Raw genomic sequence first — 15,048 nt, 5'->3', positions numbered from 1 at the left:
GCGGAGGAACAAGCCGCTCCAAAAGCCGTCACACCGAGTCTTCCCAGCAGCCCGATTTGAACGAGGCTGTCAAGCTGTTTTTGGCTGAAAAGCAGGAGGAATTCTTAACCTTCCTGCAGAGAAGCCAAAAGCAGCCGGAAGCGAAAACGGCGGATTCTCCCTCTCCCTCCATACGAGACAGTCACTACCGCAGTAGTATCATGTCTTCCAGAAGAAAGAATCCTCGGTACCGGAATCACAGGAGAACTCCATCTCCTCCATACCGAAGAAATGTCGGGTTCGCCATGTACGGAGCATTGAGGACTCCGTTCTCGGACGATATTACCCGAACTTCCCTACCACAGAACTACCGAACTCCGTCGATAACCTATGACGGACTCGTGGATCCTCATGATTTCTTGGGACGCTATCAATATAACATGGCGAACCAGGGTCTCAACGAGGTCCACATGTGCAAGCTGTTTCCCGAGCTGCTTATCGGGAACGCAAGAAGGTGGTTCGATAGCCTCCCCCAAGGCAGCATTAGATCCTACCGAGATCTAATGGATGCTTTCCACAGGAGGTTCTTTCAGAAAGCGGAAGCCCGGATCACTTCGGCTCAGCTGCTTTCTATACGTCAAGGTCGCGACGAAAAGATCAGCGATTTTATGACGAGATTCCACAAGGAATGCCTACAAGTAGATAATCTCAATGATCTACTTGTCATTTCGGCATTCCAAAATGGAATCCTGCCCGGAGCTCTCTACAGAAAGCTCGTGGAGTGCGGTCCGCAAACAGCTCAAGAGATGTGGGACATTGCGGACAAGTTTTCTCGTGCCGATGAGGCAGACCGTCGAAAACGGTCTTTAGACAGCTCATCCAGAGAAGACAAAAAGAAGCCCGGTCATAGCGATCAGAGGCATCCTCGCCGAACACCTTCTCCACTAAAGGAGAGATAGCGGTCATCCGAGGTGATCGAAAAAGAGCAAGTGTGTTCGCAGATTGCGCTTAAAAGTGCCGAGCAATCAGTTCGGCACCATCCAGCATAGCAATCACAGCAGCCGGAATCAGAGGCCGGCGAAATGACCGAAGTCACACCGGAGCCGAACTCGATGGTGTACGGCACTGAAGCCGTGATTCGGTTGAGATCGGCATATCCAGTCCCCGAACTCAATTTCTCCTCAGAAATGAATGGTGATGGACTGAGAGCCGAACTAGATCTTGCCGAAGAAAGAAGAGAATTGGCCTGCCTAAAAGCAGCCAAGTACAAGGAGCAAGTAGCCCGGTATTACAACCAAAGGGTGAAGAAGCTGCAATTTCAAGTGGGAGATCTCGTCTTGAGAAACAACGAAGTAAGCCGAGCAGAAAAGCTGGGCGAACTCGAGCCCACATAGGAAGGTCCATATCGGGTGTCAGAAGTCCTCGGCAAAGGGTCTTACAAATTGACTCACGCGTCAGGAGCACAAGTACCCCGAACATGGTACGTTTCCAACCTCAAAAAGTTCCATTTGTAAGAGACAGTCCGGTCAGTCAGTCTTATGTGTTTTCTTTGTTTTTTACTTGTTCTTGTCTCTACGTGCGTTGTGTCTATGTGAGTGTCGTCTCTTACAAATAAAACTGAGGTATCTCGTTCTTCAAAGGCTGATCCCCTTTTTAGAACATACAAGCCAACGATTGTGCGTCAAAGCTTCTAAAGAGGATACAAGACCACAATTCAGCTTAAACAAGCAGTTCGTCTGAAACGAGCTGCAACAAGCCCACGATTGTGTGTCAAAGCTTCTAAAGAGGATACAAGACCACAATTCTGCTTAAGAATCAAGCACTTCGTCTGAAACGAACTGCAACAAAAGTCCGATTCTCGCGATAAAACTTGCCTGAATTAGGACAAGGGAAAGTCCAATCCACGCGATAAAACTCGCCGAATTAGGACGACCAAGTTCGGTCAAAGCAGTTTACCTCATAAGACCGAGGACGACCATGTCTAGTCAAAGAGGTTTACTGCATAAGACCACTTCGGTTAACTGGGAAAGTCCGATCCACGCGATAAAACTCGCCGAATTAGGACGACCAAGTTCGGTCAAAGAAGTTTACCTCATAAGACCGAGGACGACCATGTCTAGTCAAAGAGGTTTACTGCATAAGACCACTTCGGTTAACTGGGAAAGTCCGATCCACGCGATAAAACTCGCCGAATTAGGACAAGGGAAAGTTCGATCCCGGCGACAAAAATCGCCAAATTAGAACACAAGACGAGTCCGGTCAAAGATGTTTATTTCATCAGACCAAAGACGAGTCCGGTCAAAGATGTTTATTTCATCAGACCAAAGACGAGTCCGGTCAAAGATGTTTATTTCATCAGACCAAAGACGAGTCCGGTCAAAGATGTTTATTTCATCAGACCAAAGACGAGTCCGGTCAAAGATGTTTATTTCATCAGATCAAGGACCAAGTTCGGTCAAAGAAGTTTACCTCATAAGACCGAGGACGACCATGTCTAGTCAAAGAGGTTTACTGCATAAGACCACTTCGGTTAACTGGGAAAGTCCGATCCACGCGATAAAACTCGCCGAATTAGGACAAGGGAAAGTTCGATCCCGGCGACAAAAATCGCCAAATTAGAACACAAGACGAGTCCGGTCAAAGATGTTTATTTCATCAGACCAAAGACGAGTCCGGTCAAAGATGTTTATTTCATCAGACCAAAGACGAGTCCGGTCAAAGATGTTTATTTCATCAGACCAAAGACGAGTCCGGTCAAAGATGTTTATTTCATCAGACCAAAGACGAGTCCGGTCAAAGATGTTTATTTCATCAGATCAAGGACCAAGTCCGGTCCAAGAAGTTTACTTCATAAGACCGAGGACAAGTACGATGAAATTTTTTCGCTAAGCTGTAAATACAGTGTTAGAAGCGAAAACAAAATTTCATTTTCAAATCTTGTTCGGCACACAACTCCGCTACCCTACAAGATGGCGTTACGCTATTACAAAGGACTATTCTACTGTCCAGGGTTGCTAAAGTTGAGCCATCTATTCACAAAATCCTCGTGAAGCTGAGTTCGGGCGTTCCAGGCAGCTGCAGAATAAGCAGGTCGACGAGATGCTCTAATCGACCTGCCACCTCTTCTCTGAGCCCGGGAAGCCCTAGCACCTCGGCGGCGAAGAGTCTCTTCACGAAGCATTTGTTGATCTTGCTCACTCATAATCACAGCTCCTCTACGAACTTCAGCCTGTTCTCGTCTTGACGTTTCCGGCTGTTCCAGAGTTCGTTGCTGACTTGGAGTACGGTTTTGAGCAAGTGAATCAAAGGTTTGATCTGGAGTGCGAGCATCTGTTGGCACGATATGCCGAAGGAATCTTTCTATGGAGGGGCGCCGAGAAAGAACAATGTTGTACCGAGAAGCCCAGCGCCGCAATGATGTCACGACTTGTTGGCAAGCCGAGCTCTCCAGCGCATTGTTCCTCCGGAGTACATTATATTCCTCCCACAGTTCGTCAACTCGACTCTGAACATCTGATATGGTCATTCCCCCGCGCACACGGATGTAATCCTCGTACGCAGTCCTCTCAGCAATGGTCGTGTTCAGCTCGGCCTCCAGATCATTCTTATCGGACTCTAAGTCCTTATTATCGGCCTCCAGCTTCACTAAACGAGCCAGAAGCTCGTCATTCTTCGTCTGATCGGCTATAGCTCTTTTCTCAGCTTCGTCTAAAGCCGAAGAGTACAGCCGTTTCCAGTGAAGTATCTCCATCTCCTTGGGTACAAAGCAGCTACGTCAGTTCGGCATTTCAGCTTACCGAGCAGGTAGTAAACCACAACAGGAGTAAGAGAATACGAAAGGCTAAACGAAGACACAAGAGCAGAAAGAAGAATTTTTTCATTCTAAGAAAAAATTTTTTCTATACAAGGAGGGCTTCAAGGCCATTTTACATAAGGAAGAAACTAAACTAAGAGAAGGGAGACGAAATCATACTTCGCTAGCCTCGTCTCCGCCTTCTCGGTGAGGTTCAGCTTCCTTCTCCTTATCTGCTTCAGCTTCAGCCTCTGCCTCCTTGCTCTCCCCAGCCTGTTCGGCGCCACCGTAGCCGATCTGCTGCGCCTCCTGATCGGCCTGCTTATCGCCGGCCTCCAGCTCCAGCGGCTCGGCCTCACCCTCTCCGTTGTAAGTCGAAGCGGGTGAAACGGGTCCCACGGAGGCAAAGATAGCCTCCAGGTTCTCGTCCCGATCAGCTCGACAACTCCGGACTCGGTCTGCAGAAAGCAGGACCGAGGATGAAGCGAGCTCCTCAAGGAGCGGCAGATTCTGAAGCCGAGCTGCTATCTCTCGGCTGTACAGAGGCAGCACGACGTCGGCCCCCTGCTCGCCCTTATCGGCAATTAGCCTTACCAGACTACCGACAAAGGCCGAGAACTGGCTGCTCAAAAAGAGTTTCTCCGTGTAAACACGGAGACCCTCTCCTTGGGCAACCACGGCGGCCGCATCACTCCGTTTCGTCTGCTCTCGCTGGATGACGAGCTGGTTTTTGGCAAACTGAGCTTCATCCTGGGCCGAAATCCTAGCAGCTCGGGCTTTCTCAAAGTTTGCCTCAGCCTGCTCGGCCCGGTGACAAGCAGCCGCCAATTTCCTCTGCATCTCAGCATAGTCGTTGGACGCTTTGGAGAGTTCGACTGCGACGAGCTTGGAGAGCATATCGTTCCTCTGAAAATGGATAAGGAAAAAAGTCAACAGAGGGCACCAAAAATACAGGACAGAAGCCAAGCCAAAGAATCAAGAAGACAATTCACCTCGGCGAAGTCCGTGGGCCATAAAAATGGCTCACAGATATGCTCCGAAGGAGGCGCCAAGACCACGTCTTTCTCTGGCGCTCTCGGGGGCTTCTGGGTCTTCCCCTTCCTACTTGCCGAAGTCGACTCCGGCTTCTTTGGACCCGAAGAGGTCTTTTGCCTCTTCGGATTCTTCTCGGCATCAGGCGCCGAGCTGGTAGCCTTCTCTCTCTCCGGCTCCTTGGACTCCGAAAATTTTCGGGTAGCCTTGTTCAGCATGTACACTGCCAAAAAGCAAGAAAGCAAGGTTAGTTTTCTTCGTTAAAGCAGTAGAGCATAAAGATAAAGAGAAATCCTCACCCTCGGCCTCTTCGTCCGAAGACGAGATGTCGAACACGACGTCGCCCTTGACGAGCTCAGACTCCGTGTATTGTTTCCTAACTATGGGAATCTTGTTGAGCTCGCCATCGAGCTCGTCCAACGGTTCAGGCCGAGGATGACGGATAACGGACTTCGGCCCTCTCCAGGGAAAACTAGGAGCCGCAGTCCTATTATAAAAAAAGAAGCGATTTTGCCATTTCGGCCATTTGGTTTTACAAAAGGCCCTAAAAGGCTGTAAAGGGACCAAGTAAAACCAAGATCCCTTCCTTTTAAACTGGAAAAAATTAAGGATTGCCCTCAGAGACAGATCCTTATCTAGCCTACGCAGTTCGGCAGCAAAAGCCGATAAGTGCCTCCAAGAGTTCGGAGTCACCTGACCTAAAGGGAGTTGAAAAAAATCTAGCAACTCTACAAAGGCAAGGGGAAGGGGGAAACGAAGCTCGCATTCTAAGCTGGCTTCGTAGACGGTGGCGTAACCTTCCGGCGGCGAGTCCGCCCTATAAAGGTCGTCGGGAATCGCAACCTTCCCCCCAGGAAAAGAGTATTTTTCGTGAAGGGATATCACAGTATCCTTACTCAAGATACTGTGAAAATACTCTACGGTCTTCTCCCCGGATTCTTTCCGGCTAGAAGACCCCTTACCCCCTTCACCACCGCTACCAGACTCAGACGAAGAAGAAGCAGACATGGTCCTTACTCTTTGCAAAATCTGAGGAAATTTTTTGAAAGCGGAAGAAAATCTTTTTCGCAAAGGAGATAGAGTGCAGAAGAAGCAGTCGCAAAGGTGTTCAAACGATGAAGAAGGGAGGTATTTATCAGATTCGGCGAAGATTTCAAAATCGTCACACCGTTTCGAATCCCACCTTTTCAGGATTCAACGGCCGGATTTTACTGTCGCATTTAATGCAGTCACGTGCACGGCACGTCCCCTGACGTCAGCCTCCCCCGTACCTTTATCCAGAATGCCGAAGTGACTCGCTTCGCCGAAGTGATTCACTTCGTCTTTCGGGGGGGGTAGTGATGGGGTACGGACTAAACAAGCCCAACAGCAGTGACGGCCCATCAGCCCAAAGCCCAAGGAAGAGTATGAGTTCGGCATTACCAAAGAGTTCGGAGGAGTTCGGCATTACCAAAGAGTTCGGCCTCAGCCTACAGCTCGGTAAAAGCCAACCAATCAAGCTCTGCTCTCAGGTCGGCATCAAGCTCTACTCTCAGATCGGCAACCAAAGCAGTTCGGTCTCAGTATTCGACCGAACAAGGAGTTAGTGGACCCATGCAGGATTTCCACAACTTCCAATACACCCACTACCACGTGGCGTCAACTCAGGCCACGATCTTAGGCCGTGACCTACACGACCTCCACGACCTAGAGTGATGATGTAAGCCACGATCTTAGTTCAATGTATAAATAGAACTTAGATCTGATAGAAAAGGGTTAGAATCTCTCTAGAGAAATAATCATATAGCAAGTCTGTGTTGTAAGCTGTAATTCGCAGATCAAGCAATACAAACCTGCCCCCGTTTCTCCCCGTGGACGTAGATTTACCTCAGTAAATCGAACCACGTAAAATTCTCTGTGTCGTAATTTATTTTTACGAGCATTCATCATCATCGAAAATTCGCCGATTCATCATGTTGGATCCATGGGCGAGTTACCTCCGCGTCGCGGATTTAACCCGTCGGATGAGGAGATAATCCGTGAGTATCTGACGAGGAAAAACAGCGAGGAGGCGTTTCGCACCAACATGATCCATACGGTTGATTTTTATGATTTCGGTCCAGATTTTCTTTCTGGTAAATCTCTAGTTTCTTTTTTATCTGTATTATTTCCTGATTATTGCTTTTCATGATTCAATTTTCTGTTCTAATCGAAATCATGTACTACTCCGTTTGAGGAGTTTCAGATCTGAATTATCATCAAAGTAAATCTCATGACTGAACGTATATCTTGAATAAAAGTAGATAATGCGACAGTTTTTAAACAAATTGCATGTAATATTTCACTAATTTTATCCAGCAATGACTGTTTTATTTAAATTTTAATTTTAATCAACGAAGATTATGTGTTTCTTGTGAATCAGTGTAGTCTTTGTTTCTGAAACTGCACTGATTAGTTAGCACTATGTTTTATTTCTACTTTTTCTGCTATAAATTGATTATTTTTTCTAGTGTAAATACACTTGTTTCTTATTTATATCGCTATTTTTTACATTTGTATATTTCTATTCTTTAAGTAAATCATCTTGAGCCATATATGCGTTGCTTTGCACTAAGCGAAAAAGACTATTTCAATGATGTCCCTCCATAGATTCACCTATATAAGCCGCGGCTAAAGTTGCAAAAATAAGAGCTTGAATACCACTCGTAAATAATCCAAGGAACATGACATTGCAAAGTGGTATTGAAACCAATCCTCTAATAATTTGTACTCAGAGTTAGATAGTTTTTTTTTTTACTTTTATAGCTTAGACAAGTAGTAGTATCAGTTTTGTGTTGCTGTGTATGGTGCAGGAATACATGGAGCAAGTAGAGAGACGGAGTGTGGTATTACTTCGCAAAGAGAAAGAGAAGTAATAGACCCCTTCATGTGGTGAACAGGAGAGCAGGGGATGGAGATTAGAAGGTTGCTGGTGCTGTTAAATATATCATGCATGATGGACGAAGAATCGGGGTGTGCAGGTCGTTCGCCTACTTCACAGGGCCATATCGAAATACTGTTAGGACTGATTGGATGATGCAAGAATTCACAGCACCAGAAACCCAAGTGAGGGTAAGTTGTTATAGTATGCTTGAGGCGGTTGTTGTTTGCTGCGTTCATATCAAATGGAGATTGTCAGAGTTGTTGTGAGGATACGATGATGAACCGTTGTTTGGGGTGGATTTAGTAGTGAATCTACAATTTCAATCCATTGTTACTATGCTTTGGTTATAGTATGCTTCTTATTTTTCAAAATTGGAGGGAATATAAGATAATATAATCATACTCCTATTTCTTATTAGAACATCAGCACTATACAATAAGATGTATAGAAATTATATGTTCTCTGTCCCAATATAAATGTCATACTTTCTACTACTATTTTATTTATCCCAAAAAAAAAGTCAGGTTTCTTTTTAAAAAATTCCCTCACATTAATATATAGAACTATATTTTGGTAGTATAAAGTTTAATCTTGGTAGAATGTATTGAACTATATACAACAAAAATTAATCTAATCCCATTCACTGATCAACTTTCGAAATGCAGTAATATATTTCATCATTATATGGTGTCAATCAAACTACGAGTCATTCCACTATAATTTAGAGAAAGTTTACAAAATTGCTGGAAAAGCAAATTACAGAAATACAATAAGGAACCTAAACAAGAGACAAAGATCAAAATTTTGGATCGATAAATGCCCAAAATTGGGCGTTTTAGCACTTTTCATAACTCGTATAATCAAAAATTCAATCAAACAAAAAAAGAAGAGTAATCAATCAAAACCTTTCAGCAAGGCGAGCCGTGACTGCTCTCAGCTTCGAATAAACCTTCGCAGCAGGGGATCCCAAAATCAAGCTACAAAGCGAATCCCTCGCGACCTTGATGTTCGCAAACGATCCAAGCATATGAATCTTCGAATCCGCAATCACAATCCTTGTCCTTGTCGAATTCTCAATCGCGAATTTCGTTTTCCCCCCTTTTCCGCTCAATCGCCCGATCGCGCGAGACAAGTGCTCGCCTTTCAGTGTCTTCACGTCCTTGATCTCGAACGATTCGACGTAGAGCTCGTCCATTCGGAGCAGCGCCACGGCGTCGATAACGTCGAATCCGAGCATGAAGGCGTGCACGAAGTCGGCGCACTTCTGGAGGTTGCTGACGTCGGGGGTGTCGGTGCGGGTCTTGAGCTCGACTCTGCGCGCCTTGAGATTCATCCGGATGTCGATCTTCATCTCGTCGTATATCGGGGTGTAGATCTCAAGCCAGGCTTTTTTGAGAGGAGTGTAGCGGTGCGGCGGGACGGAGATTTTGCGGAACTGGATTTGGCCGTCGGAGATTTCGTGCGCCTTGAGCGGCCGGAAGTTCGGTTTCTGTGCGAATAGGACCTGCGGCTTCCGTGGAGGAGCGGCTGCGGCTTCGACGTCCATGGCGGAGGGAGAAATAGAGGCGGCAGTGGCGATTTCGGCCGGATTTTCCATTTTGTGAGAGAGGGAATGTGAAGAACGAAGACGGCTAGGGTTTTTGTTTCAAGGGGTTTTTGCTTTGGTTATGATTGGCATATAAATATAGGAGCAATTGTCTTTGTCATATGTCCTTTTATTTTATTTTTAATATTCAATCTAAATACGTTTTTTCTATTTTCCTTTTTTTTTGTGGAGTATGTTTCTTTTGTTTCATTTGTACATACAATGTTATGGATATGAATTGGAGTAAGTTAATGATTCCCATCATTCGTTTTAAATCATATTTCATCGTTAAATAACATCAAGTAAATTTGGTGTAAAATATGTTATCAAGTCACATTAATTTGCAAAGGTTAATAGTCTCCTAAAATTTTGTCCACGCCCATTCTTTTTTATTTTTTCATATTCTACTAATTCCATAAATTCTAGTACATATTTTTATGACACATACACTTTACCATTTTGTTTTCAATAACTTTTAGAAGCACAAACAAATTTGAAATGCAAATTAAAAATGAAATATTTTGATTGATGATTTTGCATAATCACACGTAACAAAACAAAAACAAAAAAAAGTTATGCCGAGATCGAAAAAAAACACAAATTTCGTTCAATTTCCCACACTCAAAACTAAAATATAGTACTTGAAAAATAAAAAGAATCAAAAGCAAAGAATGATCTCTCATGACATGGGACCAATGTTATTTCATGCCAACACTTACATTTCACAACAAACCTCTCAACCCCTTCATTATGCACTGCCAAGCTTGGTTCGGAGAATCTTGCAAGCAGACACCATGTTCTCGAGGGCCGGCTTCACCTCTCCGTATTTCCGAGTCTTGAGACCGCAGTCGGGGTTCACCCACAAGATGTTTTTCTCAAGCACAGCAAGCATCTTGTTGATCCGGTCCGCAATCTCATCTGTGGATGGGATTCTCGGGGAGTGGATGTCGTACACACCTGGCCCGATCCCAGCTCCGTACTTAACTCCCTCGCGGAACACTGACAACAGCTTCTCGTCCGAACGTGAGTTCTCAATAGTGATCACATCGGCGTCCATGTTGATGATGGACTGGATGATGTCGTTGAAGTTGGAGTAGCACATGTGGGTGTGGATCTGTCAATCAAAAACATTAGTGTAACGTGGAAGGAAATGTCGTGCATAGGACAATAGAGTCGAGACGAGACGACACAAACCTGGGTGGTATCTTGGACACCAACATTGGTGATTCTGAAGGAGTGTACAGCCCAATCCAAGTAGAAGGCATGCTCGGATTTGCGGAGAGGCAACCCTTCTCTCAATGCAGCTTCATCTATTTGGATCACAGTGATACCGGCCTTCTCAAGATCCTCGACTTCATCCTTAATGGCTAAAGCAATCTGATAACATGTCTCGGATCTGTGAACAAAACTAAAATGTTAGCAGGAAAAGTAAAAACACTTTCCCTCCTAAGATACGCTATGTGGTAGTGAGAAACATTACCTGGGTTGGTCGTTTCTCACGAAAGACCAATTGAGAATGGTAACAGGGCCGGTAAGCATTCCCTTCATTGGGCGCTTGGTCATGCTCTGGGCAGCCGAGGACCAGTAGACAGTCATCGGGTTAGGGCGACTGACATCACCATATATGATCGGTGGCTTCACACACCGAGATCCATATGATTGCACCCAGCCATTTGCTGTGAAGGCAAAACCAGATAGTTGCTCTCCGAAGTACTCAACCATATCGTTTCTCTAGTATTTAGACAATCAAAGGACACAAGATAATGTTATTAGAAACACTTTATTAAGCAGTATCTAACTAATATACTCATAAGTAGAATGTTAAGAACGATTCTTTCTCACTAAATGGCTTTGGAATTTTGGCTCACCTCTGGCTCTCCGTGAACAAGAACATCAATGTCAAGCTCTTCTTGAAGCTTGACAACCTTGTTGATCTCCTCCTTGATGGCCTTATCATAGTCCTCCTCGGAGATCCTACAAACAAAATTTGAACCTTTTACATAAGGATTTGAATGCATTTTGAGATTTGAAAGGAAAATCTAAGCAAACAAGACTTACTTCTTGGCCTTGTATTCACGACGCACTCTTCTGAGCTCCACTGTCTGTGGGAAGGAACCTATAGTGGTGGTTGGGAGGATTGGAAGGTTGAGCTTCTTCTGTTGAGCATCAAGTCTGGAGGTAACATCTGTAGCACGGCGATGATCAGAACCCTTCAGTGCAGCAGCCTAGTTGAACAATAGAAGAAGAATGGCAAGAGCAAAACAGTTTAGCAGCAGGATGCCTAAAAATCAAAGTGAAAATAATGAATATTCACTTACAGCCTTTTGGACAGCTTCATTGTTCACCCTAGGTGAGGATTTCCTAGATACCTGAGCCGTAGCATTGGCTGAAAAGTATGCCTGCATGATCCAAATGAGCATAAGTACTACTAATATAAACTAATATCAAGATAAATGTGTATAATCCGAAAAGATTTATGATCTAGTATTTACAAAAATAGTATATGAAACTGTAGTATGCCTCTCCATTAAATTTTAGAGGTTTAGGAATCACATACCTCATCCTTCTGGCCAGTCAACGCCTTTGCCAAAGCATTCACTTCAACAACCTTTTGAGCTGCAAATGCGAGCCATGATTTAATTTCTTGGTCCAACTTAGTCTCATTTACCAGATCTACCGCAGTATGGAGAAGCGAGCATGAGGTAGACACAACAAGTTTATCTGCATGAGTAGTAAAACAATCAAATTAGAGATAACCACCTTAAAGAAAAGTTAAAATGTTCACTAACGTACCCTTTCCCACTATGCTTTCAAGAGACTGTAGGGTGGAGAGGGATGCATCCAGATCATTAGCCCAGATGTTCCTTCCGTCAACAACTCCAGCAAAGAGATATTTTCCAGATGGAAAACCACCCTTGATTAAATCGATGGTCTGGGTTCCACGAACCAAATCAAAGCCAAAACCAGAAACTCCACTCAATGAGGTAAGGGTTTTAAATGCAGCCCCGGGAATGTCAGCAAAATAAGTCTCAACTAGAACATCGACGCCGGACAAAGCTGATTGTAGGTCAGCATATGCCTTTGTGAATGCTTCCAACTGGTGAGACTCGAGATCCATTACTAAGGTGGGCTCATCAAACTGAATCCAAGATGCACCGGCTGCCTTCAGCTCAGCAATAACTTCCCTGCCAGGATTTTGCACATCAACTCCAAAATTCGTAAATGACCTAACAGGTGAGAGGATCTTGATATGAGAATCATTGGGTTGTCATTTTCTTACTTGTAGATTGGAAGAATTTTGTCAAGAAGAGAAAGAAGAGGGAATGTTTTCTCGACATCCTTGGCAGGTTTGGAAAGCAACAAGTATGAAACAGGACCAACAAGAACTGGAACAGTATCAACACCTTGCTGCATGATAGGATAGAAAACGCATCATCAGATGGCAACAAACCCCATCATGAACTTAAACTTAATATCAATATTCATTATTGACGGCTTTGTGGGAACTGATAGAGATCATACCGCCTTAGCTTCTTTGTATTCATTAACAGCTTTGTGGGAAGCATAAGAAAAATTCACATCAGGTCCCAATTCTGGGACAATGAAGTGGCTGTGCACAAAAAAAGAAACAAAATTAGCATATAAACATCAGAAGTGCAAGGCAACTTCAGTTTTCCTGAGAAGATTATCCATCACTTCACTTACTAGTTGGTATCAAACCACTTGGTCATCTCCATAGCAGGAACAGAGGCATTTCCTCTGGCCATGGAGAAGAAAGTGGAGAAACCAATCTCACCACCAGTCCAGTTGTATCTCGGGGGAACAGCACCAAGCATCGCAGTTGTGTCAAGCACCTGGTCATAGTATGAGAATGTGTTGCTGGGGATGTACTTGATCCCAACATCAGACATCTGCTTCCAAATAGATGATCGGAGACCAGCTGCCACTTTTTCCAAATCCTCGGCGCTGCTCTTGCCATCCCAGAACGATTCTAGAGCGAACTTCAGCTCTCTCTTGGGGCCCATACGAGGGTAACCAACAATATGGGATGCCATTTTTTCTGGAATACCAAACTCAATCAGTCGAATCACATAAACGCACAAGAGAGAACACGACCTCTCTAAATAACATCCAGTAAGGTTTAAATTGTTCAGTATCTTCATTCATATAAGGTAAAATGAGATAGAAGTTATAAATGAAGTAGTATTGAACCTTCATTTGCCACATTACTCACATGCAACTGATCTGTATTTTAATGATCGCAATCAAAGAATATGAATTCGTGATCATGCATGATAATTTCCGTGATTGCCATATTAAAACTCAGCAGATCAAAAGAGGAATATGCATGTTTCACAACAATAACATCACAAGATATGATTAGATTAAAAGCATCACAGATAGAAGAGCTTCAGCATAAATAATTCCAGATCCAAAACCAAATCGTGAAACGACAAAACAGGATTCAAAAACTCTGCAGAAAAATTTATTTCACATCCAGATCCAAATGGAAAATACTTCACTTCTAAATTAAGATCACAACTGATTCACCTCTCTCCCACCCAACCTCAGCTCGTTTTCAAAATGATACGCCATCACATTCGCAACAAATCGAAATACATAAAACGACAAAGAGCATGCAGCGGTGATGCTCATCACTAAAAAAACAGAGCAAAATAAATATCACAATCAAACACGAAAAAATCTCACCGGATCAAGGAACCACGTCGGAAATCAGACGATCACGAATAGATCGAATCGAAACAAACAGAAAATCCAAATTAAATTGTAATAGATAAAAATGAATGGATGTAAAAGAAGTATTTTAAACAAAAACGAGAATTTATGTAATGATCAGCGTAAAATGAACGGCACACACAGAATTGAAGCGTGGAAAGCTTACCGAAGAGAGAGGCGGAACGTAGATATCTGTTTCTGGTAGAGAGAGAGAGAGAAGCGAGGCACGAGCTAAGGAGAAGGATGAACGAGCTTATTTATGGTAGTAGGAGATGGTGGCTTAAACTGAAGAGAGTTGGTGTTGCTGTGATTTACCCACTCCCGATAATGATGCGGAGGCCGACTTTTTTTATAATTCTTCTTTGAAGTTTTCACTTTACTTTCTACTAATTTCTATAGATTTATTTTTTTGTATCTTTTGTTTATTGCATGGATGACCCCAAGAAATTTTATACAATTTTATTTTATATATTAAGTGGAAAAGGTAAAGTTAAAGAAAAAATAAAATAGAAATAAAGGTATTTTCATTTTCTATTTTAGTTAGTACAAACTAAAAAAATAGTGGACAATTTTCAATGTGTTGGAGGAAGTACTATTTTTTTTCTCCGTATTGTTTGATCAAATTTCATCGTTGACTTACATTTTGTTGTCAATTTATGTATCCACTATAACTTTTATGTCTTTATTCATTTGCTTTGAAAGTTTAAATATTTTAAGTTTCAATCATTTAGATTAAAAAAACGATAAATTTGACTAGAGTGATTAAAATTTTATTAAAATTAATAAAACCAAAATTTTCCTGAAAGTAAATACCACAAATACTAGAGTCGAGCGGGCGTGATTAAAAAATATTTGAGGGATAACCAAAGGAAAAAGTATTCATAAAGAAAAAGACAGAAATAAAAGCACAAGCTAATAAACAGGAATTTCAGAGAAAACAGCAAAGGTAGCATGTTTGGTGGGTGAAAGGTGAAAGCCAAGCGAGGGAAAATGATATTTTAGGTATACCAAATTTTAAAA

The 15,048-nt window shown here is 43.2% G+C and overlaps 2 protein-coding genes across 2 annotated transcripts; both read right to left on the bottom strand.

The window, feature by feature from the left end:
* Positions 1 to 8,358: 8,358 nt before the first annotated feature.
* LOC121785910 (RNA-binding protein PNO1-like) lies at positions 8,359 to 9,382 on the bottom strand. Its single transcript, XM_042184392.1, has one exon. The coding sequence runs from the start codon at positions 9,301 to 9,303 to the stop codon at positions 8,605 to 8,607; it is 699 nt and encodes a 232-aa protein (XP_042040326.1). The 5' UTR covers positions 9,304 to 9,382; the 3' UTR covers positions 8,359 to 8,604.
* A 414-nt stretch (positions 9,383 to 9,796) lies between these two features.
* LOC121785906 (5-methyltetrahydropteroyltriglutamate--homocysteine methyltransferase-like) lies at positions 9,797 to 14,353 on the bottom strand. The gene is made up of 12 exons (XM_042184386.1): positions 14,195 to 14,353; positions 12,997 to 13,351; positions 12,814 to 12,901; positions 12,572 to 12,699; positions 12,085 to 12,476; positions 11,849 to 12,012; positions 11,610 to 11,690; positions 11,350 to 11,516; positions 11,160 to 11,265; positions 10,772 to 11,022; positions 10,486 to 10,687; positions 9,797 to 10,405 (listed from the first exon to the last, which is right to left on the bottom strand). The coding sequence occupies exons 2-12, from the start codon at positions 13,344 to 13,346 to the stop codon at positions 10,040 to 10,042; spliced, it is 2,295 nt and encodes a 764-aa protein (XP_042040320.1). The 5' UTR covers positions 13,347 to 13,351; positions 14,195 to 14,353; the 3' UTR covers positions 9,797 to 10,039.
* Positions 14,354 to 15,048: the final 695 nt, after the last annotated feature.

This window comes from Salvia splendens, chromosome 22, assembly GCF_004379255.2.
Source record: "Salvia splendens isolate huo1 chromosome 22, SspV2, whole genome shotgun sequence".
Taxonomy (NCBI): Eukaryota; Viridiplantae; Streptophyta; class Magnoliopsida; order Lamiales; family Lamiaceae; genus Salvia; species Salvia splendens.
The sequence above is the reverse complement of the archived record's forward strand: the minus strand, read 5'-3'. Positions and strand labels throughout refer to the sequence as shown.

What these genes read in the sequence shown, in the direction of transcription:
- LOC121785906 (XM_042184386.1), bottom strand. Translation starts at nt 13,346, where the DNA reads ATGGCATCCCATATTGTTGGTTACCCTCGTATGGGCCCCAAGAGAGAG. An exon ending in AAGTGGTTTGATACCAACTA is followed by an intron (nt 12,902 to 12,996) that starts GTAAGTGAAGTG and finishes TTTTGTGCACAG; the next exon opens with CCACTTCATTGTCCCAGAAT. An exon ending in AATACAAAGAAGCTAAGGCG is followed by an intron (nt 12,700 to 12,813) that starts GTATGATCTCTA and finishes CCTATCATGCAG; the next exon opens with CAAGGTGTTGATACTGTTCC.
- LOC121785910 (XM_042184392.1), bottom strand. Translation starts at nt 9,303, where the DNA reads ATGGAAAATCCGGCCGAAATCGCCACTGCCGCCTCTATTTCTCCCTCC.